Source organism: Geospiza fortis, unplaced genomic scaffold (genome assembly GCF_000277835.1).
Source record: "Geospiza fortis unplaced genomic scaffold, GeoFor_1.0 scaffold120, whole genome shotgun sequence".
Taxonomy (NCBI): Eukaryota; Metazoa; Chordata; class Aves; order Passeriformes; family Thraupidae; genus Geospiza; species Geospiza fortis.
This window is the reverse complement of record NW_005054364.1, coordinates 3357558-3380909: the sequence shown is the minus strand read 5'-3', so window position 1 is coordinate 3380909 and position 23352 is coordinate 3357558. Positions and strand designations below refer to the sequence as shown.

General features: G+C 39.9%; 1 protein-coding gene across 1 annotated transcript in view; it reads right to left on the bottom strand.

The window, feature by feature from the left end:
* Positions 1-872: 872 nt before the first annotated feature.
* STAC (SH3 and cysteine rich domain) overlaps positions 873-23352 on the bottom strand; it is a 72054-nt gene continuing 49574 nt past the window's right edge. The window contains exons 6-11 of the mRNA XM_031059628.1: positions 21141-21222; positions 16861-16925; positions 15884-15972; positions 12199-12250; positions 11939-12076; positions 873-3914 (exon numbers count right to left, since the gene is read on the bottom strand). Coding sequence (XP_030915488.1) covers positions 3816-3914; positions 11939-12076; positions 12199-12250; positions 15884-15972; positions 16861-16925; positions 21141-21222 — 525 coding nt within the window. The 3' untranslated portion in view covers positions 873-3815. The remainder of the gene's footprint in view (positions 3915-11938; positions 12077-12198; positions 12251-15883; positions 15973-16860; positions 16926-21140; positions 21223-23352) is intronic.

The window sequence follows — 23352 nt, the reverse complement described above, 5'->3', positions numbered from 1 at the left end:
TTTTACTTTGGATTTAAATAGGATAAGATTGATATGGCATACTGCATTTATTCAGCATCCTTTACGGAAAGAAAGATGTCTTTTAAATGCTCAATAAATCAGACTTGTCTGCACATATTTAAAATAAATGAGTCGGGTTAATTTTACAAAGACATCTGTCTAGTTCCATTTTAGAAAACCTACATGGTCTCCAGTGGCTTCTTTAGAAGGTTGCAGCTCTCCAAGTCTCCCATGACACTTTCTGCCAACCCTGTGCCTGCTCCTCTGATGGCACAGAATGCTGTATTTAATCAATCGAATCTTGTCAAATAATTAGAAAAAAGGGCTGTAAGCATTTCTAAGGTATCCAAAGTTTGTAGGCATAAGTGTGGTAGCTCCAGTGGGGCAATGAATCCACAGCTGAATGGTGTTGTGCTGCAGCACTCATCTCCAGACGGAGTCACTGAGTCCAAGTGCAGAAGAGGTCATAGTAAACGGTGATAGTGTGTTATTTACTGAAGGGAGAAGATCACAATTTGGGCAGCTCATAATCAATTCTTGTTGGTCAGCTGTTCCCAGCACATAGGAAAATATTCTATAGGCAGTTTTATGCTGTCATGAGAAGTTGAATGGCTAAAACTACTTTCTGATATGCCAGAAACTAGTGTTCAGGGTGGCCCCACCACAAAACTTCCCTCTGAGTCCACACGTTACATACATTGCAGAAATACATTAGAAATGGTTTGCTAAATGTGGCAAGTGCAAGTGCTGTAAATTTTAAATGGAAAAGCTCAGTAACATCTGTTGCTGATGGGTTTAGTGACTGTGCTTCAAGTTGGGTAACTGAAAATTCCGTAGTCTGATGCAAAAAAGCCAAGACACATACACTTCTATTCTCCTTCCAACCATCACATAGTCTTTATTAAGCAGAATATTAAATTAAATCTGAGCAGCATTTATCTCCTAAAATTCAGTTTTTCTTAACATATGTCGGATAAAATCCATTCCATCTTCTGTCTGATTTTAAATGCTTGCTAACACGATACCTATTGCAAACTGCATATGGTAGTAAAAAAGTGATGACATACTTGTCTGGATTAAGAGTAAGGCATCCAAAACAAATTTGAGTAAAATGACCTTAATTTAGCAAAGTACTTCAACTTTAAGCATGGAAATAGCCAATGAATCACATGCTTAAAGTAAGACTCATGTATGATATGTGCTTCTTGCTAAATTAGGCATAAATTACATCTACATATTGAATGGCAGCAAAAGTCCAGTAAAAAGACAAAAGCAAGCAAGCGAGCAAGCAACCAAAAACACAAAGAAAAGATAAACATGAAAGCTTTGGTTCAGAAGCAATAGTTTCTCAGATGTAATGCAGTCCACATAAGGCCTGTTTTGTTTTTACTCAGTCACTTTATTATTTATTGCTCAGTATCAAAAGGAATAAAACCGACATTGATTAAAGGCCATTGTGATTTGTAGGTAATATTAATATAATTCTTTGAATAGTATGATGCACATTGTAGGGATAAATCAAAGTCATAGAAGACTGAAAAAGGGGGAATCACAGTATGACACAATCATGTAAACAATAGCACATATGTATAGATTAATACAAATTTCCTTTTCTCCACTTGACAGGCCTGATCAAAAGTAGCAAATATTTCAGCTGTAACAAACATTTGAGTTTTTCCTTTGAATGGGTGAATATATATATATAAAATAATCTTACTAAGCAGACTGGATTAATATGTCTTTACTGCTTTTCCTCTTGATCCTTAAGGATTATCAGAATCCTCCCCCACTGAGTTTACAGGTTGTTTAAGAAAATAAACTGAGCAAATGTTGTTTGAAGTGGAAAAAATAACCCTGCTGATATTCCCACAGAAGGTATGAAATCAGATACCTTTGATCAGCCATGAGTTTGTTAATAATCAGTATGGACCGGTTGCATTATCAAGGGCCGTGTTTCAGCAGCTGGCAGCCCTGCAATTTCCTCTGCAATAAAAGGATGCATAAGAGCAGCAAAATATGTCTCTGAGACTGAAGACCAATCTGCTCTGAGAACTTCTGGTCAAGTGTAGAGTTCACCTGGATTTATAAGGCTTTGAACAAGATCAGCAATTCAAATAGGGCAACTCAGCTACTGAGACCTGGGCAATGCAACACAGCTTCAACCTGACTCAATACATGGGAACAGGATCAGCAGCTGCTGTTTTTAGAAAGAGCATCAACTTTGCAAAGGCCTATACTAGCCTGGCATGCAGCAGCAGGATTTAGGACACCAATTTGCAGTTAGTCACAGAAAAGACAGGCATTTAGTTTCAAGCGAGCCAAAGAAGGCATGAATTCAGCAGGGAGCTTTAGGATAGGGCTTAATCTCTATGTCATAATACATGCTAAGCTGTTTAAGTGTATTTGGTGCAATTGCATCCAATTAAATACTTGGAAATTAGGTTCCCTGTCTTCAAATATCATAGGCCCCTGCTCTACAATAGAATTGGCACTGACTGACTTGTGTAATTTAGTCAAGACTCACCGGTCCCACAGACCACTCCCTGAAAGGTTCCTGTGCCCAGAACACATTTGAAGATGGAGGCTTATATGAACAAAACAGGGATGTCTGCACAGTCTCACTAGCATGGAAAAGACTCAAGGGATGATCATGGTGGTTTATGCCAAGGAAAAATTTATGTTGGTGTATTTACTGCTGAATCTGCAAAACTTCTATTTAGCAAATGGAGAAGAGAGCTTTGGAGTGTGAGCACACCACCAAGACACTCAGTGCCTTTCTGCCACAAGTTCTGCATTTTGATAATTACAGACTTCAGTCCTGTGGGCAGCCTGTCCTTTCCTAACATTTTCAGCCTTCCAGTGTGTTATATAACTGTTTAATTTTTTTATAAATAGGATTAATATATAAAATGTTTTAAGTGCAATAAACACAGAAAAATATAAAATGTTTCAAGCCTGTGGCTATCTCCCAACATTTTACCCATTTTCTGTGTCACCAGATCAGGGTGAAGGAAACACAGAGCGATGCTTCCAAGCAGGCTTGTGAATCCAAGGACCAGCTATTTTTGTGACCTATGAGAGCAGCCAACACACACCCAACATACGCTGAGAGCTTTTGTTCATATACAGAGAAAACAAAGGACACACAAATTTGCTACTCTTTCCTATGGGAAGATTGCACAGAAAGAGAAAGTTGCCAGCTTCCAGGGCACAGTGCATATCTCAAACTGACATTCACACAGTGTCTCCAAACTGATTTGTTATGAGACTAAACACCAGGACTGAACGCTGAAACTCGGGTTGTATTGGGGACAAATCTGTAGAACCACAGCCACACTCTACTACAAGCATTGGACTGTAGTACGAGGACAGTTTGAACAGCATTTTCCCCCCACCCCCAAAATACACACTTCAAACAAGAAAGCAGTCCAACAGTTTTCTAAGACACAAGAACAGGACGCTACTTTAGTCCTTCAGAACAAGCTGTCTGTCTCTGTCAGGGTTGCAGCAGCCATCTTGCGCCAGAAATCAGCCCAGGCTTTGTTCTCCTCCCTCCCTTACCTTATTCCTGTTACAATCCAAGGGCCTCTCATTTCCCTGGTGGCTTCTGACTACATTTTCTTTCAAACATTCAACTTTTCATATTTTTTGTGTTGCTGTGGCAGTCTAAATGTCTTTTTCTTCATGTTGTTGCAGTTTTCTCACTATTTCCCTGAACATCTGCAAGACAGCCCATCTGGGTTGACACAGTGTGAGATGAGGCAGACAGGCATTGCCAACAAAGGGCTCCCACTGCAGGGAGTGGGCTGTTGGAATCAGATGTTTTCTAAGACGTCTATGGGGACAAAGCCTTTCTTCTTCCCGCTGTATACCTTGATAAAGCCATCGTGTTCCTTTTCAGAAGTCACACAAATCTGAATACAAAAAAGGTATCAAAATGTTAAACTCTTTTCCATGATCAAAGAGGCAAATTATTCCAGGGTATATATCAGGTAGGTTAGACATCCTGCTAGTTACTTCTATAAGTAGAACAATCCCTGTTGGACTCTCACTGCTTTGATAAGAATCTCAAACTCACATATTTAGAGACTTACCTTTCCCCTATCTTCCTGAAGTGCCACATAAGCATGAGAGATATCAAAATTGTTAAGGACTTTGTGATGGATAAAAGATTTTGAAACTTGAATGTTGACTTCAGCCTACTGTAATGATCACGCTAAGTTGTCTGTGTATGAGAAAAATAGATATTTCAGATCATGAGCTCCCTCAGCACCTAATGGTGAAAAGTAATCCTGGGTCCTTGTAGCACCTGACTTGAATGCAAACATATATGCTTTTGCATGTTAAAGGAGCCTCAGAGACAAGCAGTGGATTATGATATTTACGCAGCCCTCACACCTGCAGATGCCTGTTTTGGATACCAAAATGTGTAACCCGACTCCAGCTCTTTGAGAGTGTTTCCATAACAGCTGCTCCATAGGGAAGCAGTTGTGAAATCATGCGGTCTTTATAACAGCACAAATATTACACTGTGATAAAGGCTTTCATTTCCTCCTGACCTTTCTCATCTCAGGCATTTCCACTTTAAGGCCCTTCTTGAAACATCTGGTAATGGCTGAGCCATTTGAAAGCCTAGTGGCACAGGCACATTAGACTGGGCACAGCACCACACCAAATAAAGACTTGTTTTCAAATATCTGTGCCAGAGAACTATATATTTCCTACTAGTCAAACAAAGTTAAAATATAGCTGGAAAACTGACAGTCCTATTGAGACCACTCCACACACTGATTTCTCATGATGTCAGTGCCAGCCCTCTATCTGGACTAACACTCATCTCTGTCTGATAAGTATTTCAAATGTTTATTTACAATAATTCACAGGATATGAAACGAACAAAAATAGCTCTAAAGTATTCCTGGATAAATCCATTTCAGCATGACTATTATGGGTGACACCTAAATACCACGTCTGAATTCTAGGCCAGCTTGTCCTGTTGTTGCATAAAATTTACTAGCAGCGCTGGTGCTGCCAGAAGGAAATGAAAAGTTATAAGAAGGTGGTGAAGCTGCTTCATATTTACTACCTCTAGTATTTGGAAGTAGGTAGGTGGATCTCTGTACCTGCAGACAAAGTTTTGGAAAGAAAATGGACTCATTAATTTTCTTACTTAACCTGCCTACTCAACACTAATGGAATTGGATCCCTGGGGCAAAATGACTGAGCACACCAACGGGGCTGACATGCAATTAGAAAGAATAATGTATTGTTGTTTGGGCTAAATCACATGGAAAGCGTGGGAGAGGTCTAGAATTGATGCTGTCTAGTTTAGGTTCTGTTGCAAAACAGCCAAGCTCATTTATGATATGAATCCCCAGCACAGCATCTGCTTCTTCTGCAGTCCCATCACCATTCAAAACAGAGAGTGCAAAGCACACGGACATTGAAATGTGTTTCTAACTACTGCTATATGTTGGTCTCTGTCTCTGAGAAAGAAACAATGAGAGAAAAAGCCTGCAAAGAAGCACAAGACTAAGGATGGCCAAGTATGGAAGACTATCCAAGTGTGGGAAGGAACATTAGTTGAAAAGTTCCCCTTTTCAGTTGATCCCTACTGCCATGAGCCTTTGCATCTTCCCCATAACTAAAGCTGCGTGGTTAAAAGGAGTGATTCACTACATCATTGCATTTTTCTCCTGACTGAAGATGTCTACAAGACTTCTAGCTTTCTGATAGGATCCCCAAAATTATCACATCTCCAGTAGATGTACATTGCTCACTAAGCCTGGTGCATTTTTTTGCTTAACCTCTCTGGTGCTGTGCAGAACATATTGCAAGAACAGAGTGGTTTGCCCTGTTGTCTTGTATTGTCAGCAGAATCATTTGTGGACAAAAGAAAAATACTGTTTTCTGAACACTGTTTTTCTTTGTTTTTGGAGAGAAAAATATGGCAGATTTCTTCTTTTTAAAGTGGAGGTTTTTTTTTGTTGCTCGTTTGAGTGCCCCTTGGTATCAGTGTGCCCTCTGCTACAGCGGTAACTTTAGATCTTCACCGGGCATGAGGTGTACAATGCCTTTATGTGAGAACTCTCACTCTACATACCAATACACAGATCTGAATTCTCCCAAATTCCAGCTGAAATTCTCTCATACTAAGACACTAAGCCTTGCATGTGCCAGACCCCAGATGGCAGAGTTTTTTCTCACTACTTTCCAAGGAAGGTTAGAGTTCAGAGCAGAATAAGCTCGGCCACAAAATGTCACACTTTCATAATCCTATGCAACTCAGGAGGTCTTCTGGGTCTGTGACAGCTGCTGGAACTTTGCAAAGCCCTGGAGCTGCTCCAAATTCTGCACTTTTCAGAGAAGACTGAATAAAATACCATCTATGGCCACTTTTTCTCTCGTCCCCTTTTATGTATGCTGCCAAGGATTTCACTCACAAGTTGCAGCCTGGAGATTTGGCTCTTGATTTTCTTACATAAGTGTAAATTCAGAGTAATCCCGATGAGGACACGGTAGCATCCAGAGTTTTGGATTTCAATTGATGGATCAGCTGTTGTTGAGGATTAGCCTTGATGAGAGATGGCAAAGATGATGATTGTGAAGGCACGAGGTGCCACAGGTGGTCATGGTTTTCTGAATTAAGCTGGAAACTGCTTCAAATGGCAGCTACTCGGGCTGGCATGTTTTGGGTGGCAAGCTGCTGGCCTGACTACAAAAGTGAGCCACAGAAACCACTCTCCAGTGAATTTGGTAGGAACACAAAGGAGGTTGGTTGGGATTTTCCCCAGCACTCTGGCTCAAGAGATTAGTAGTGGAGTAAGCCACATGATAAGAAACCACATCTCAGGCTATTTCTCACTCAAAAAGTTATCTTCAGAATTATCTGAAAGTGGGATCTATTATCATAAAGTTACTTCCTCATTCTTTCATCTCATTATCTTAAAAAAATTAGTAAAAAAACCCCCAAACATTCAGATTGTGACTGTTGTCTGAGCTCGTCAACAGCTGCCCTGAGAATTTTTTGTCTGTCAGTCAGCCCTGAGCAGGTGGGGGAGATAAGCAATTAGGAAATTGTCCTTTGACCTGCACGGTCATTCCTGTTCTTCTAAATCCTGTGCTTTGAATTCAGGCTTAAATGGCCAGTTCTCTTTGGGGGTAATTTTGAAATTGCTGCAGCTTTTTGCTTCTTTCTTCCACATAATTAACCCATGTGACAGCCACAGACCAGTTCTGATGAAGTAGGACTTTGCTTATGAGGGCAGTATAGTTTCAAGAGCTGTAGTGGAGCCCATAGAGAATGCCAGGTCAAGAGGTCTGCAAGTTCAAGTCTTCTGTTTGCAAGAGTGACAGCACAGGGACATTGTGAGCTTCTATATCTGCTGCTGCCAGTGCACCAAGGTCCTTGCCTGTGTGAGCCTTGGGACGGAAATGCTGGGCAGTTCAGTTTCCATACCCATAGAGTCATAGTGCAAATGATGATGAAGGGTTTTATATCAGTTGTCTCACTAACTTTTGGACCAAGAACACTGTTTTGTTTTACCTGTATCACTGAAGGTTTTAAAGAAGACCTGGACTGGACTGGATAGTCTGTGCCCTTGTTTTGGACTCTTGCAAATCTTTTGTGCCACTCAGCATCCCTTGAATGGGGACAGCCATCCCTTCTCAGCAAGACTGATGTCAATGCAAATCAGAGAGAGCTGGAAAACAACCCTGTTCCCTTTCAGTCTAGCTGTGAGCTGCAGCACTTACAGCTGGGGAGCGCATGAAGAACTGCAACATCACTTTCAGTTGTCAGTTTGCCTTTTAAGCGATCTAATTTGAATGCATAAGTCACTGTGACGAAACATTTTCAAAGGCAGCTGAGTCATGCTCTTAGAAGCTCAGCTTCTTTTACAGCATCACAAAAATATGGGGACATAAAGTAACTCCTAGGAAATGAGGTGAAAAGCCAGGTAGCAACAAAGCATCCAGGCTAATCAGAAGACCTGAGAGAGGTGGATTTCCTAGGTTTCTAGACCTCTCCTCCAATCCTGCCTTGTTAAGCCCAGCCTTGTGGATATGAGAGATTTGTAAAACGCCCGTCACAAAATGTTGCACTGACTTCTATGTAAACTCACAGCGCATTCTGGATGAGGCAAAGAACTTCTGATTCCCATTTTGTTACAAATGTCACGATTTGGGGTAATTTCTGTTGCCCAAGATCACTTCCACAATTTAAAATCAATTGTTGTTATTTAAATACAAAAAGCCCAGCTCTAATTTGTGTTAGTGTGACTGTAGGTGTCAGAGGCAGCCAGGAAAAGGTGTGAGTAGGATCTTTTTCAAGGTAAAAACAGACATTCAAACAGCAGATTATTTTGACTTCTTAAAAGAATAAGGATCTTCAAATACCTTAAAGGCATTTTAAGAGATACTTTTCCAAATATTGATGATATATTAGATTTTTTTTTCTTTTGTGAGCATAGGTCAAATCAGAGCCTGTTGTCATGTGAAGAAGTATTTGTATAATGTTTGGTAATGAATTTGGGTAGTCTACAGCAGAAGTTACAGGCTGGAGAAAATATTACATATATATACAAGTGATGATACAATCAGTCAGAGTTGGAAATTATGCAGTTCATATTGCTTGTGAGAACAGCTTGAAAGTGTGAAAAGCCACCGAAATTGGTCAGGTTTGGTTTCCTTATTGATAATCTTGATTTAGTGATGTCAGGGGCTATGTCTGCCTGTGTCCTACAGATCCCTGATTGAGCCTGATGGCGTCCAGTCATTTTCTGAACCGGTTTTAAACTCAAAAAATCTGCCAATGAACCTTAAATTCCAAGATGCTGGCATCTCTGAAGCAGTACACTTTTTATCCTCCAGCCTAGGTTTCATATTGCATAGTGAAATTTTCAAGGGATCCTTTGTGAAGATTAGCTTGTGCATATTGCTCAAGATGAGTGAACAAACTGTGGCTATTCTTCAGCCCTCTCCCTGAAAATTGGCTTTGCCAGAAAGGTTTGCATGAAGCTGAAACTCCAAATGTTATTTCCAAGGCATGAAACTGCCAAATGATTCCAGAAAAAGTATCACTCACCGTGCCTCAAACTTTGAAAGTATCTCTGCTTGTATCCTAAAATGGCTTTTCTTAGGGTAGCCATGTAGCTTTGTTGATATGAATTGATTGCCTTTTGCCTTACAAGAGCAGACTCTTTACCCAGAAAAATTCATATAAGGCATGAGAGGACAGAGACCTGAAGAATAAACCATGGGAGGTATCAAGCAATATGAAGAAAATTCATATTCTCACAGGATCAGTTTTTCTGTTAGCGTATCATCCTTGCTTTCATTGTCAGAAGGTGTCAATGGTTCTGTGCTCTTGTTAGACCACATGGAAAGTGACTCAGTGAGGTAACTTTGCCATCCTATAGTAGCAGGAATTTATTAGACCAGTTAATGAGTTTTTCTAGCTAAAGTGAGACTTGACAGGAATAAGTAGTGATGAATAATCTCCCCTGCTTGCTAATCTGGAAGAAGTCAGTGCTTTGCACATAGCACATGTATTGCATTCACAGCAGTCTGAACACTGTGCCCGGAGAAAGGTAACATGGCTGCTGACATTCCCCAGAAATTCCCAACAGACCAAAAGACAAAAAAATTCTGCCTATGTTTTCCCAGAAGTCCCATTCAGATGACTTTGTTTTTGCCATGCCTTCTCCTACTGCACCTCTCTCTCTGCTTCACGTGTAAAACAATGGAGAAATAAAGGACACAAAATAAGAGAAATGAAAGAAGGCTGAAGAAAGAAGAAAGGAAATTTGACTCACGAAATATAAAATAAAATTTTAAAGTAAAAAATTCTCAATATCAGTTAAAATGTTTTTTACAATAAGAGTTTTCACAGTGAAGACAGAACTGTTTTTTATAAAAAAATATAAAACATTGTCCCCAGTATGGAGGGAAGCAGGAAGCAGATAAGTGTCCATGGCCTCACTGGGGCTGTCCCACTTGGAAATTACTCAAAATGGCCTTCAAGCTACTTAAATGTCCTTCTTTTGCATAATTTGTGTGAGAGAGAAGCAGGATCTGTTTGCTATGCTCCTTTCCTCTCATGTCTCTGCATTCATGTGTTTGTGCAGTCTGATCTCTGCCCCCTGTTTCACAACAAATATTTATTTCTTTCATCCTCTGAAACCTCTCCCACATGGAGCAAGCAGCAGACAGCATTCATATTCAGCCTCAGCATTTGTGTGGGCTTGAGATAGAGCTGAAAATTTTTTAAGGAAAGGAGGTAGTAGGGGGACAGGATTGATTCATCCCTTTCTTTGCCTCCTGCCTTGCCAGAGAGGATGAGGCACCCTGACTCCAAGCTCCCTTTGTGATGCTATTATGAAATAGGGACAATAGGATGGTCCTTGTGTTTAGATGAAGCTGCCAGAGCTGCCCACTTGGAAACTGAGGTTTTGTGAGAACTGAGGGAAGTAACTGGGCTCTCACTGCTTGCAGCAGCAGCCATGCTGACAGACATGATCTGGTACACCCACTAATGAGAAGTGACACAGATCTTGACCATTCCCTCATGCTGGCCTGCCATGTTCCAACACTACCACTTCCTACCTTTGTCCTTGTGTATTGCTTATTTTAGAACATAAAGCCTCCAAATGCTCTTGTTCTGCTCTGCTAATATTTCTTTTTTTCTGTGTGCACAGACAGAAAAAAATTAAAAGAGATGTTGGGTAAAAAGAATGTAAGAACTTTCTTTCTAGAAACTGCAGAGCTGCCCAATGTACTATGTGTACAGGGGCAGCTAAAATATATTCTGGTCACTGTATTTCTGTGCTTTCCTTAAAAATTTGTGTGCACCCAAGGAGTGTTTGCACTTTTATGTTTTGCTATGCCCACAAATCAGCAGCAGCCAAGCTGTAAGTTAATCTTATCCACCAGTGCAGTGAAGCATTAAAGAAGTTCTGTATGGAAAAACTGACAGCCCTCAAGTCCACACTGGTCTTGACTTCTTCTCTGCTTTATTAAAATCAGTGGCTGTTCAGGTTATAAAGCAAACCATTTCTGGTGATGTGACACAGTTGCCACAGGAAAGCGCTTTGCAAGGCGCAGTGAGAAAATCTACCTTTCTATCGCATCCAGCTTTCAGAGAACTCAAGCTGTGTGTACCCTTAGTATGTCATCATCCTAATTAGATGAGCATATGCCACAAACCTGTCCCTTAATGCAGGCTTTGGGTCATGGCTTGTGCCTAGTGGACCCATCTGAAGGACACAAAATAGAAGGAGCTGCTGAAAATACACCTGGGTGTATGGACCCTGCAAGTCCTCACTGTATGTAGTACTTAAGCTCACAGGAGCACTTAAAGCTTAAAATAAATTACAGCCTGTAGAGAGGGTATTTAAGTGGTGACACACACAAAAAAAGGATTAAATATACCTTGCAACTGGAGAACAAGTGTCACATTTAGGATTTACAGCTTTGTGTCATGCTGTCTTAACTCTCTTCCTGTTGAAGCAAAGACAATGGGCTGTGTTTAGATCTTTAGGTAAGTTAGCATCTGGAGAGGGAGGTACTCTCTTTTATTAGATTACCTCTAATAGTGGGGAGAAAACCAGATCATTTTTCTGGCACATGAGGTCTACTGCTAAGACTCTGTGTTCATCCCTCTGAAGTCACTAAGAGAATGAGAAATACGTAAAGCACCACTATGAATGTCTGTGAAACTGAAAATTCAGGCTATGTTGGGCATCAAATATGTGTTTGCACAAGGCCAACACTGCTCTTAACTGGCTACTAGACACTGTTACCATTCAAATAATAAATCTTCTAAAATTGCAGTAAAAAATCTGCCTGTCCTCATGTTGCACAATTTTCCCTTCAGTCATTGGTAAGAATGCTGGATAACCTAGTGAGTCCAGTGAGGGTCCAGCACAGAGGAACTTACCTGGTTCTCTTTCAGAGTTATCTGTCCCTGTTCCTTGCAGCCAATGAATGTCCTGATACACCTGTAAATCTTCTCATTTTGTTGCACTCTCTGAACAAAGTTAGCAGGAAAATATCCAGTTCTGTCATCAATTCTCCCCTATGAAAACATATTAATAGAAGAAGACTGTTAATGGTAGAAGCTTTAATAGAATTTCAGTATTGAAAACAAGATATTTTTCCTTTTGGAAAGAAAACGGATATAAACTGATTACCACATACCTTCCACCAGTCTTCATTAGAGTCTTCCAGAAGTGTGATCATATCTCCTGGCCTGTGATTAGAAGAGGAATAGTCTGTAAGATGACTTACATCTTACATAATTGTCATGTTGAATCAGCTTTCACAATTCCCTTCTAATAGGAAGGTGGTCCTTACATGGTTATTTTTTTTGAGCATTCACTGAAGGTAGACCCAATAAGGTGGCAAGGTTTTCTTCAGTCACACATGTTAATGCAGAAAGACAGTCTCTGTATCTTGGGGCTAGATCTTTATTTTGAGACATCTATGAACTGGAAGTTTTTCTTCCTGTTTATTAAGGAGCTGTTTAAAATACAATCCCTCTTTGTTAAAGGCATTATTGCTTTATTTTAAGACATTTCACACTGTTGGGACACACTTCTTCATCATCTGTGTTTTCAAGCTGTGATTGCAGAAGGAAGGTGGCAGGAAAATAGTTCTATTTTACTGACAAAGGCAATTAGTCAGCAGGGATATAATTCTGCCCAAGAATGTCTTTTTGATTTGAATGGGACATATTTACCTTTCTAATGTGTGGTGCTGAGCTGTAATTGCTAAGTATCAGCATCCAGCTGACTAGTTCCAAAGCAGAGCTAGGAGAATAATTTGGCTGGAAACACTAATAGCAAAATTTGCTAAGCTGATTTTGTGCAGGTAGTTGAACAGTTATTTGACCTTTTCCCCCCCACTGGTGGCACTTCATCAACATTCCTACATACTTATAATAGGGGTGTGTTGTAGAAATTAAGTGGGAGACCATTTCCCAAGGGATTAACTCCAGAAAGCTCTGTTTGCTGGATAAGAGACATTTCTTGATCTTAATAAAATTAATTGTTGATCCTTAATTATTCAACTTTCCCTGTTAGGCTCCCTGTATTGTTGATGTATCAGCGCAAGAGCCTGCAAACACATCTGGGGCATCTGTTATGGTGGATAACAGGTCCAATTTACCAGGCTCTTTCAGAGCATGCATAGAAAATATGGATCTGTCCACTATGCAGCTGGAGGTATGGTCAGTGGTGGGCCTCTTTGGCCACTTTTCAAGTGGTTATCATTGCTGCTGACAACTGGAGAAACAGGCATTTAGTCTTGTAACTGTGCAATCTGAAACAGGATTTTGTTCAAGCCCTCCTCAAGAACCTGTTTCAATGTGTTTGGAATAATTAAATGTTACTGGGGTGAGGAAGGAAGCTAGAGAAAATTGACAACTTGGTATCCCAGTGGTAAAAGATTTTTTTTCAGTGGGAAAGAATATATGAATCTTTTACTACAGTTAATATGAAACACTCAAATAGGTTTTGAGGGAACCTGTAACTTCAAAGTGAATAGACTGGGGCAACACCATTTAAGCCCTCTGTTATGGTTTGACAACCACGACCCTTACACTTAAAGGAAAAACACTTTCAACAAGAAGGATTTAGTGAGCCTTGTCCAACCCATACTCTTCAGCCTGGTTGTTAGAAAACAACCCAGAAAATATAAATTTATTTGACCGTCAGAGAAAGATGGCAACTGAACCTAAAGTCTCTCCCTACCACTTGCCTGAGCACAGAGAATTTTAGGTTGAAGGCCTGTTGATTTTGTTGATTTTCTTTTTCCTGGAAGAGAGCTAATATAGATGTCTTTAATCTCCAAAAAGGATTCAAAATAGAAATCCCATCTGTTATTCTTGCCCTCTAGATTTAGACTGCTAATCTCTGATAGGGGATAACCCACTTGGTTCTTACTACTAGTTGAAATCAGTCAGGTGTCATATTTTTCTTCTGTAAATCGCAGTTTAAGATGAGTTGTCTGCTCTACCTCTGTGATCACGGTTTCAGGAGGTGGCAAGGTGGCACCTGCAGGGTGGAACCTACAGTCCCCTACAGGGACTCCTGCAGGTCCCTTCCCATTATTCTATTCTATTCTATTCTATTCTATTCTATTCTATTCTATTCTATTCTATTCTCCCCAGTGTCTGAAGCACAGTGTAGCTTGTCTTTAGGATTCTCTCCTGTAATGTAAGGCCATCTCTTAGAACAAGTGTATTACTGCAATGTCCTACTTTAATTATGCCAGAGCACTGGAAAATCCAACTGACTGCTCCCGCTGTTAGGGAAGAAATCCAGGCTGTGGTAAATTCCAATTTCAGCTGAAATCAGGGCTACACATCTTCACTGCAGTAATCTGCCACTCCCTGTATCCTCTCCGAGATGAGCTGGGAACTCCAGAAATCTGCCCTAACTCTTCCTTTCAGCTCAGGTCCTTCCCCTCCTACTTGCTTTTGTTATCATGAAGCTGATCAGTGCCTGGATGGTTTCCAGCCTGGGCTCCCAGAACAGCGCTTGACAACACTGCTCTGCTGAACCCACCTCCAGCACCTCAGCTACACTAAATTGGAATTCAGGCAACAGAGTTGGATCCTGCCTGGCTCTGCAGTAACAAAACAACGTTACCAGATTATGGAATGATGTTAACACATATATTACTGAATTTCTGACCAAGGGACAAGCAGCGCTGCTGTGGTTGAGTATCACTAGTCTAAATCCTAGCTGGTATCCCTGGAAGGAGCCTGGTGTTCCCTGAAAGCAAATGTTTCAGACCACAGGCTGCTTTTTCCCCTAAAATGTGGAACAGGAGGATTTTGAAGGTTGATGTGTTTTCTGGACTTCTGTGTCTGGATGAGGATGGTAGTCCAGTGCAAGCTTGCTGAGAGATTTTCTACGTCATGAAAAAATGCACAAGATGGAATACACTCCTAAAGAGCAGGATAAAAAGTGGAATCTTTCAAGCAGAAAAGCTGTCAAGTTGCACTAAAGGTTGCCATGTACTGTGATTATTTCCTGAAGAGACATTCCTAAAATAATGATCAGGAAATGTCATTAAAGCAGAATGATAGGAAAACTTGTAATTTCTGCGTTACAATCCCCCTTTAGTTCCAGGGCAGTGAGAAGGCACAGATGGAAACAGGAAAAAGGCTTTCAGTGTTGGAGATGCTGAGGAGAGGAACATTTCTCTATCAATTCCCTAAATTCTGTGGCACATGCATGATTATTTTGATATAGGGATGCCTTGAAGAAAGGTGACATGTTTCAAAATAAGAACTCCAGCAAGACCATGCAAATTGTGAGTAGCATGAACAAAATAATTTCAGTGAAAGAAAAGCTGTCCTTTTCCTCCACTGGGCTTGGATTAGACCTTTTAATGAAAGGAACTGATGTAGAACTGAGGAAGTAAGTGCTAAAATAGCAATTAACAAGGTTATTTTGCAAAGTTTTCACCGAAAACACTGCCATCCAGCAGCTGGGCACTGTTCTCTTTTTTCAGACACAACTGAATAAGAGGGAGGATCAAAGAGGTCTGGTAAAATTTTTAGGATTATCATGAGAGGTGGTGGAGAATTCCTAGCTGAAAACTTCTGATTGAAAACAAAGCAAGAGAACACTTTATGGCTGAAAGCCATCTTGCTCCTAAAGTGATATAAGTGTTTTTGAAACTTTTAATCTATTGTATCCTTGCCAAAGGAATTCGTCATCTGCTCTTTTTAACTGTAAGAACATCTTTGTATCTTGATGGCTATATCTATAAAAATGTATATTAAAAATGGCAGAAGAAACCCTCCCTTCCCCAAAGTCATATATGACCATCAGTGCAAATGTGTCAAATCAACTAATATTTTTGAGTTTACCTCATCTCCAAGTCTTCATTTTCTTGTGGTACAAATTTGTACAAGGCAACATAGGTGTTCATTTGTAACGTGCTTTTATAAAATGGTCCCTTTAGAAAAAAAAGAGAAAGAGAAAATTTAAATATGTGCTCTGTAAAGGAATTTGGTTTGCTTTGTTGCAGACAGAGGAACCAGAACCTGATCTTACAATAAATTATCCAGAATCATGTCTCTGCTCTCACAGCTTGGAGGACTATGGCCCAGGTACATTGCAAGCCATTAAGGCAGTAACTACCTTAATTTAGAAAGAAGATTATTTGACCTCGAAGATCAAATTCCAGGCTTCCAAAGAACACAAGCAGAAATTTGCACTGGCTGCTCTTTGGGACAAGATCTCAAAAATGAGTGTCCCTTTTTTCTCTCAGTAGTACATATGATAACTCTTATGAGCCCAGTATTGTATTATTGGCATTATAGAAGGTGTCTAGTTTACAGTTCTTATTATGGACAGAACTAGAATTGTACAGTGCACAGACCCAAATTCAGAGCAGGAAAATAATTTTTTAAAAGTGATTTTAATATGTGAAAGGTTTTTGTGTTGTGTTTTCAACAGAGAAGACTGTTTACTCTCTCTTCTTGCTTTTTCCACTCTTAATCTGGGGGAAAAAAAAAGAAAAAGCAGCTAAAGCCAATACTATTTTTAAAATCCAATCTGTGATTTTTACATGATGGGAGTTCTATTGTAATTACATGGCCTGCACACTGGATCTTTTGCATTCCCACATCAATTTACAATAAGCAGAAAAACATAAGGTGATGACAAAGAATAAACCAAAAAGCCATCCAGTAACATGTATTGCTTCCAGCTGTGGCCAGCGGCCAGAAATGGTGTAAGAACATGACAGTAAGATATCAGTGACCCATCAGACTGCCATAAAAACAAGAATTTTAGATGGCTTCCCATTACCATTGCATCATCACAAAATTTATGCTCATACCGGGGAATGTATACTTTTTGGTTCTTCTCCAAAGTGTTCTGTGCCGTTTTCAGAGTATGTAAACACTGAAATAAAGAAAACATATGACATTTTAGGGGTAGTTTAAGACTCTTCACCTAAACAGGATCACCTGGATTTGTTAATCTCTTCCTTTTCTCCCTTATTTTCTTTGATTCCTTGTGGTCTCCTCTGAGCCCTTCTACACTCCCAACAAAACCACAGATGCCACTGGCACATGACACAATCTGTGTCCTCCAGAATTTACAGGTATAACAAATGAACCATTTTGATCAGATGAATATACACAAGTACAGCACTATGAACAGAACCCAGGTACTGTAAGTGCATTAGTATTTAAAGCCCAGCAGGCTTTTTCTCACATTCAGTACTGGACTGTCGTGTGTAGCATAAGCAGTATTTCCATTTTAAAGCACCTGCAAAAGCTGATAATCATATATGAGCAATATTGGGAAAGTTTGTATGCAAAACCTTTTCCTTTCCCTCTTTGACCTCTGCCTCTAAGTGTTTGATAGCCTTCTTTGGTCCCTCTCTTTACTAGTCCATGGAGTACACTACTACTGGATACACTACTTCTCTCTCTGAATTTACAGGAGGTAACTGAATTGTTTTCAAATCAGGGTAGGTAAACTACAGACACAGGCCTGTAGATGTAAAAATTTGCCTTTAAGTTACTAAATCAGGAACTCATAGAATAAGACAACAGTCACAGCACCTAACAAACCTGATAAGTAATCAGTTACCCTCTATTGCAATTAATTCATGAGCTGACTGATACTTGACCTCAGTTATCTCCCTAGAAAAAACATAGTGGCTTTATCCTTTTGACTGAATTCCCCCTTCACATTTTAAGAATTGTCCAGTGTTTCTTGCTTCTGGATAAAGCCTGAATATGATTTTTTAATTGCTGGAGTCTTTGAGTAGCTAGAACCATCAGTGTCTTCCGCTACCATTTACTTCTGTAGGTGTTTTGAGCAGAAGCTGGACTTTGTAACCTCTAACAACTTGGCAATCTCCGAAGTGGTAGTAGCAGGCAACTTGGGGGCATTTTCTTTTTGTTTCTCTGGCATATAGTTACATGCATTCGGGGGAAAAAAGGTCCAGGAAACACAAATCCACCGGATTTTTCTCCTCAGTTTTTTCACTTGCTTGTCCTTTATTTCATTTACACATATTTGTGGGACTAGTGTACATGGTAGTTGACAACCTAACAGAGTCTGTGGAGAAACTTTATGAGGGAAATAGTAAGGTTCTTTGATAGTAGAGAGTTGTACTCGGATATTGAAAAACATGACAGTGTTCTTGTAACAGATAAAAGACAAGCGAAACGGCAGCCACAACATGCACAAGAAAGATTTGGTACAGAGTGATAGGCATTCATGAGCACACACATCTCTGACAAAATGTAAGACAATGTTGTAGTCATAAAGTTCAATCCGTGAATGTGAAGGGAGCATGTGAACTGATACCTGCCACACTTAAGATGAAAATGTCAACACAAATTGTGTCTGGCTGTCCTGACTGCAGTGGACCTGAGGCCTCAATATGCTCCTCACCAAGTCCTGCTGCAAAGGGACTCTGACCCTGCAGACTACCACAGGTATGAGAAGGGAAACCTTAGAAATAAACCTAATTTACTGCATCATTAATATAGGGGTACATGCATGTCTGGCACCTGTATGAAGGGGTTTAAAGTGCTGCTATTACAGTTTGGCAGGATTTAAGTCCTACTCAAATCATTATGCTTTGCTTTTCCTGTGCAGAGGAACGTGAGTTAGGAGACAAATTGAAGATGTTCTGGTCAGTATTGAGTTGGGTAATCAGGAGCCTTTTGGACTTGCAAAAAGTCATTCACTGGACAAAGTAAAAGTATTTCAGCATCCTGTCTGGAGTAATTCCTGTTTGGTGACAGAAAATAAAGCAAGTTACTAATGTACAGCCTCGTGAACTGTGGAGCTGACCCAGCACATGGGGAGGTGGCTGAACTGTGTCCTTGTATTGGCTGAGAAGCACTCTTCAAAACTGGGTTTACAGGGAGGACATCCCATATTTGATTCAAGGGGAAAGTGCTCAAATCACTGTTGAAAACAGGGTCACAGATGTCACCTAAGGTACATTTTGGCTATTGGGACAGATAGTAGGTCACAGCATGAAAGAGTCTAACTGACTTAGAGGAGGTTGAAGGGCTGGAAATTAGGTATGCCATCTCACAGTTATAAACTGGGAAGCTTTGCTTCATGGGATTGATGCCAGGGCCTGAATAAAAGAATCTCCTCTTGAAGTTGTTGTCATAGGAGTTCTACAGGGAAAATTACATGGCCATGCATGTGCTGGGTCCTTTTACTCTTCTGGGGGCTGTCTTTTCTGCTGTTACCCTTTACCAAAGAGCATCAAATGTACATTTTCCCCAAATACTTATTTGTAGAACAGTATTTTAATAGGAAAAAAAAAAAAACCAACAACACAAACTCAACAGGAATGGACCTGAGTCATTGAGGCATTAATGTGGAACTTCCTGATAAAGAGGCAGTAGACAACTGAGGAAAAAGGAGTCATGAGTCACTTTGTAAAAACATTTTGAATGTACTTATATTTTTAATCTATGTTTAGTTTGTGGTCTCTGGATGTTAATAGGAGGCACTTGAATCTGAAAGCCATAGAGGTATGTTGTTCATATCTCCACACAACAGAAATCCATCTATTTTCATACTTGTTTGCCCTAGCAGCAGACAAAGAAAAAAAGAAAAAGAAAAAAAAAAATAAAAAAAATAAAAGAAAGGAAAAAACCAGGGATTTTTACATTCTGAGAAAGATTTTACCATTTCCATAGCTTGTGCAAACAGTGCAGGCAGTTTATTAAAAATCTACCAAGAAGAAATTTTTGGAGTGACTGATGCATAATTTATACTCTGAGCCCCTAAAGGATGGATTGTAAAAAAGCCAGTGCTGATCAAAGGAATCGTTAATGTGCCGAGGAAGTTATTTGGAGGTTTGACACATGCTGAGTTTTTAAACTAATCTCTTTAAGTAAGTTCCTTGAATGCTTTTCTGTGCATTCAGTGAATACAGATTTCAGAGAAAAAAAGTTTCTTTGGGTTTCAGAAATGAAACTATTGACTTGCAAAGAAATAAAAAGTTATCTGAACATTCAAACAGGGTCAGTTCGATCTCAGGTGGCCAGGATTAAACAATGTGGTGCAGACTGAATTCTCTATCTTTAACCAGGTCAGGTCAACTTGCGCTTGCAAGACAGAAAACTTAACAAAATTTTCAGGAGAAATCAGGTAATATGGATGAGATATTCACAAAATGAGAGGAAGGAAATGACAGAACACCGTGAGGAGAGGTGATAGGACCAAGAGGGGAGGAAAGGAATAAGGAGGTGGCATAATATAGGAACAGACAGCTAAAGCTGTCCTTTCACCTACATGAATTGGTAGCAGTATGTAAGGAGCACTGGGGGTACCACAAAGGAAAAAAGTTATGCTCAGTGTGATTTGTTTTTGTTCTGTACATCTTGTGAGATTCAGCAAAGCAGATTTCAGGTGCTGCTAGAGAAGTTGCCATGATGGTTTGGGCCTGAATTTGTGTTGAGCAACAACTCCTTTTGTGTATGACTTCCACCACCATGACTGAATTCAAGAATATGGTCACAAACACCAACTCTTGGTGGCTGAGATTTCATTACTAAACTCTTGATGCTATGATGGTTTTCAAATCCTATCAAACAAATGCTGCAAAAAACATTACTTTTGTACTGCAAATCAAATAAAGGAATTGGGTCATTAATATTACTGGTACATACTACAGTTGTACTGAGAAGATGCAATTATAATCAAAATTCACTGTGTTGTGTATTTTCCAGACACAAAGATCTTTCATTATTTGTTTTCTGTCCCTAAGAGGTTATGATATACAAAATCATGTGGAAAAATCAAACATATGGAAAAGAAAGTATTTTTTTGGTTCCACTTTGCCAATGTGGAAGTAGTGAAGCATGTTAAGTCTACAGTCATGATCATGAAGTAAATATAGGAGATAGGAAATGGACCTGAACCTTGTCCAGTTGCACTTTTGGACACACCACGTTAAGGAAAGTGGTGGTTTCAATTTCATCTGAATGGCAAAAAGTATTCCCCAAATTTTTTGCACCAACTCACCTCCTTCTTTGGAAACCAGAACACTGCTAAAACCTGGCTATACCATAACCCCCTCTCTGAAATAGGCTGTACACGGGCCTTTTCACCCAAGGGGGCACTCACCGCTGTTGCTGCGTTTTCTGCTTAAGTCAAGGGTGCCTGCAGAGCTATTGCCTTCTTCTGGAACTTCTACCAAGTCAGCTGTCTGCAGGGACAGAAACAGCAAATGAGACAGGATAAATCAGAAAAAGGGACTGATGAAGCGAAATAAAACCACAGCAAGGACCTTTGGGAAACTCAGTACTTGAGTGGTGAGAGAGCAGAGCAGAGTCAGCCTAGCGGGATGGAAGGAAAAATTGGATCTAGTGATGCACAACACATACCTACTGCACAGGGAGCAGTGGAAGCCCTGACAAAAAATTCCAGACCAAGTTTGGAGTCTGGAGCACAAAAGATTTCTGCAGTATAAAATTAAGTGAAAGTTAAGGAACAAAGGATTATGAGCAACGTGTTTCTCTGAACAAAACAGAAAGGACACAAGGGGATTTGCAGATTCTGCAGATATACTAAATAGCTATCATCCAGGGAGACTGAACACTAGTTGAAACTACTGAATTTTAATATATCAGTCCCGAATACATTATTCAGTAAAATAACTGTAATGTAAGGGTCATTTTAATTCTGTTAAAATGCTGTAAAAGAAAGAGCTAGAGTGCAATGAAGTGGATGAAGTCAGTCTTTAAATATCTGCCTTCACTTTCTTTTTAAACAGTCATCTGGCCAGTATGGTTAGGGAAATTGAAACCTAAGTGTTGCTTTTAGAATTACTATGATTTCTTTTCTGTACCATATTAATGTCAGTCATGATTAGGGACTCAGTGTTCCAGGGTATAGGAAAACGTGGGATGACATAATCTCAAGCCTCAGAAGTATACTCTGCATACAGATTCCTTGGTTGGGTAGTCAGCTTCTCCTTGTATAGCCCAACCGGAATGAGGAGCTGCTCCAAACAACTCTGTGCAAGTCTGACCTTAACAAAACTTCAGTTGTTGAACTCTCTACATCTTTGATAACCACAAAAAACCCCAAAATGGAATTTGAGTCAGGTGCTTTCTCTAATCTGAATAAATGTAAATTTATTCCAAATCATTGTTCCCAAGATTTATTTTTTTCTAGCTCACAAATTTTAAGTCACAAGAAGGATTTAATGTTATTGTATGACATTTTACAATTGTACTGTACACACAGTTTGCTCTATTGCTTTGCAGTCCTGTGCCAGCATCACAGGAACATTTCTGGTTTTGTTTAGGGAGCAGAATATGACTTGTTTTATAGATTTTACCTGCTGTTTTTTTTCCCTTTTACTAGTGCTGACAGCAAAGCCTTTTTTAGAAAGTGCTTTCACAATTTTATTTCTCCTATCCAGTACTTTTCTAGCTATTTCTCCATGAAGGAAACCAATGAACAAAGGGGTTGAAAGCAGATTTGTGCCACAGGTGTCTTGTGGCTGTCTTGTTTCCCTTGCTGTTTTAAGAATATATATTTTACTTTGCTGCTCTGTTGCTCCTTGTTTTTAGACTCAGCCTTTTGCAGTAGGTCATGTTTGCCTTGCATCTTGCTCAAATAGGCGACCCAAGGATGAGGAGGCACTGCAATAGCAAAGTTTACACAGATCCAGTGCAGGGCATATCTATGGATTCTGGTTGCTGGGTGGAGAAGAGAAAGACTGGCTTTGTTGAAAGACTAAGTCCCAGCAGTTTTTCAGCTCATTGCTACAACATGTTCCTCAGTTTTCACAGATTAGCTTCATTATCGCTGATTAGCAATTAATATTATTTTGTTAAGTTCTAGTGCATATGGGATATGTAGTGACTGTCTCTTCAGTATTTACTTCATCCAAAACCTTCTGTGGCAACCTCATTTACCCTTAATGATTTTTCACTGAATGACTACATGACAAATGGTCTAATAGAAATGATAGAGGTACAAAGCTGCTTTTGAGAGGACCTGATCCACAAAAAACTAACAAGAACCAGATTCACATTTGCATCACCTCAAGTGCCTTTTTGTATAAATGTGGGTTGCAGAAGCACAGTTTTGAAGCAAGCAGTAGGTAGTAAATCTGGAGCATATGGCCACTTTCTTTTATGGGAAATGCAGAATCCAGGCGGAAAAATCAATGAGTACGTCCACACAGCTCAGTCATGTTAAAAATACTTTGGCTAGTTTAGAGGAAGGTGGTTGTCTCTGCACAGAGTAGAGGCTGTCTACATGAACTACATGCAGTGTGGAAGCTTCATGGCTGTAGGGGCAAGGTACAGCTCCTAAGCCAGTC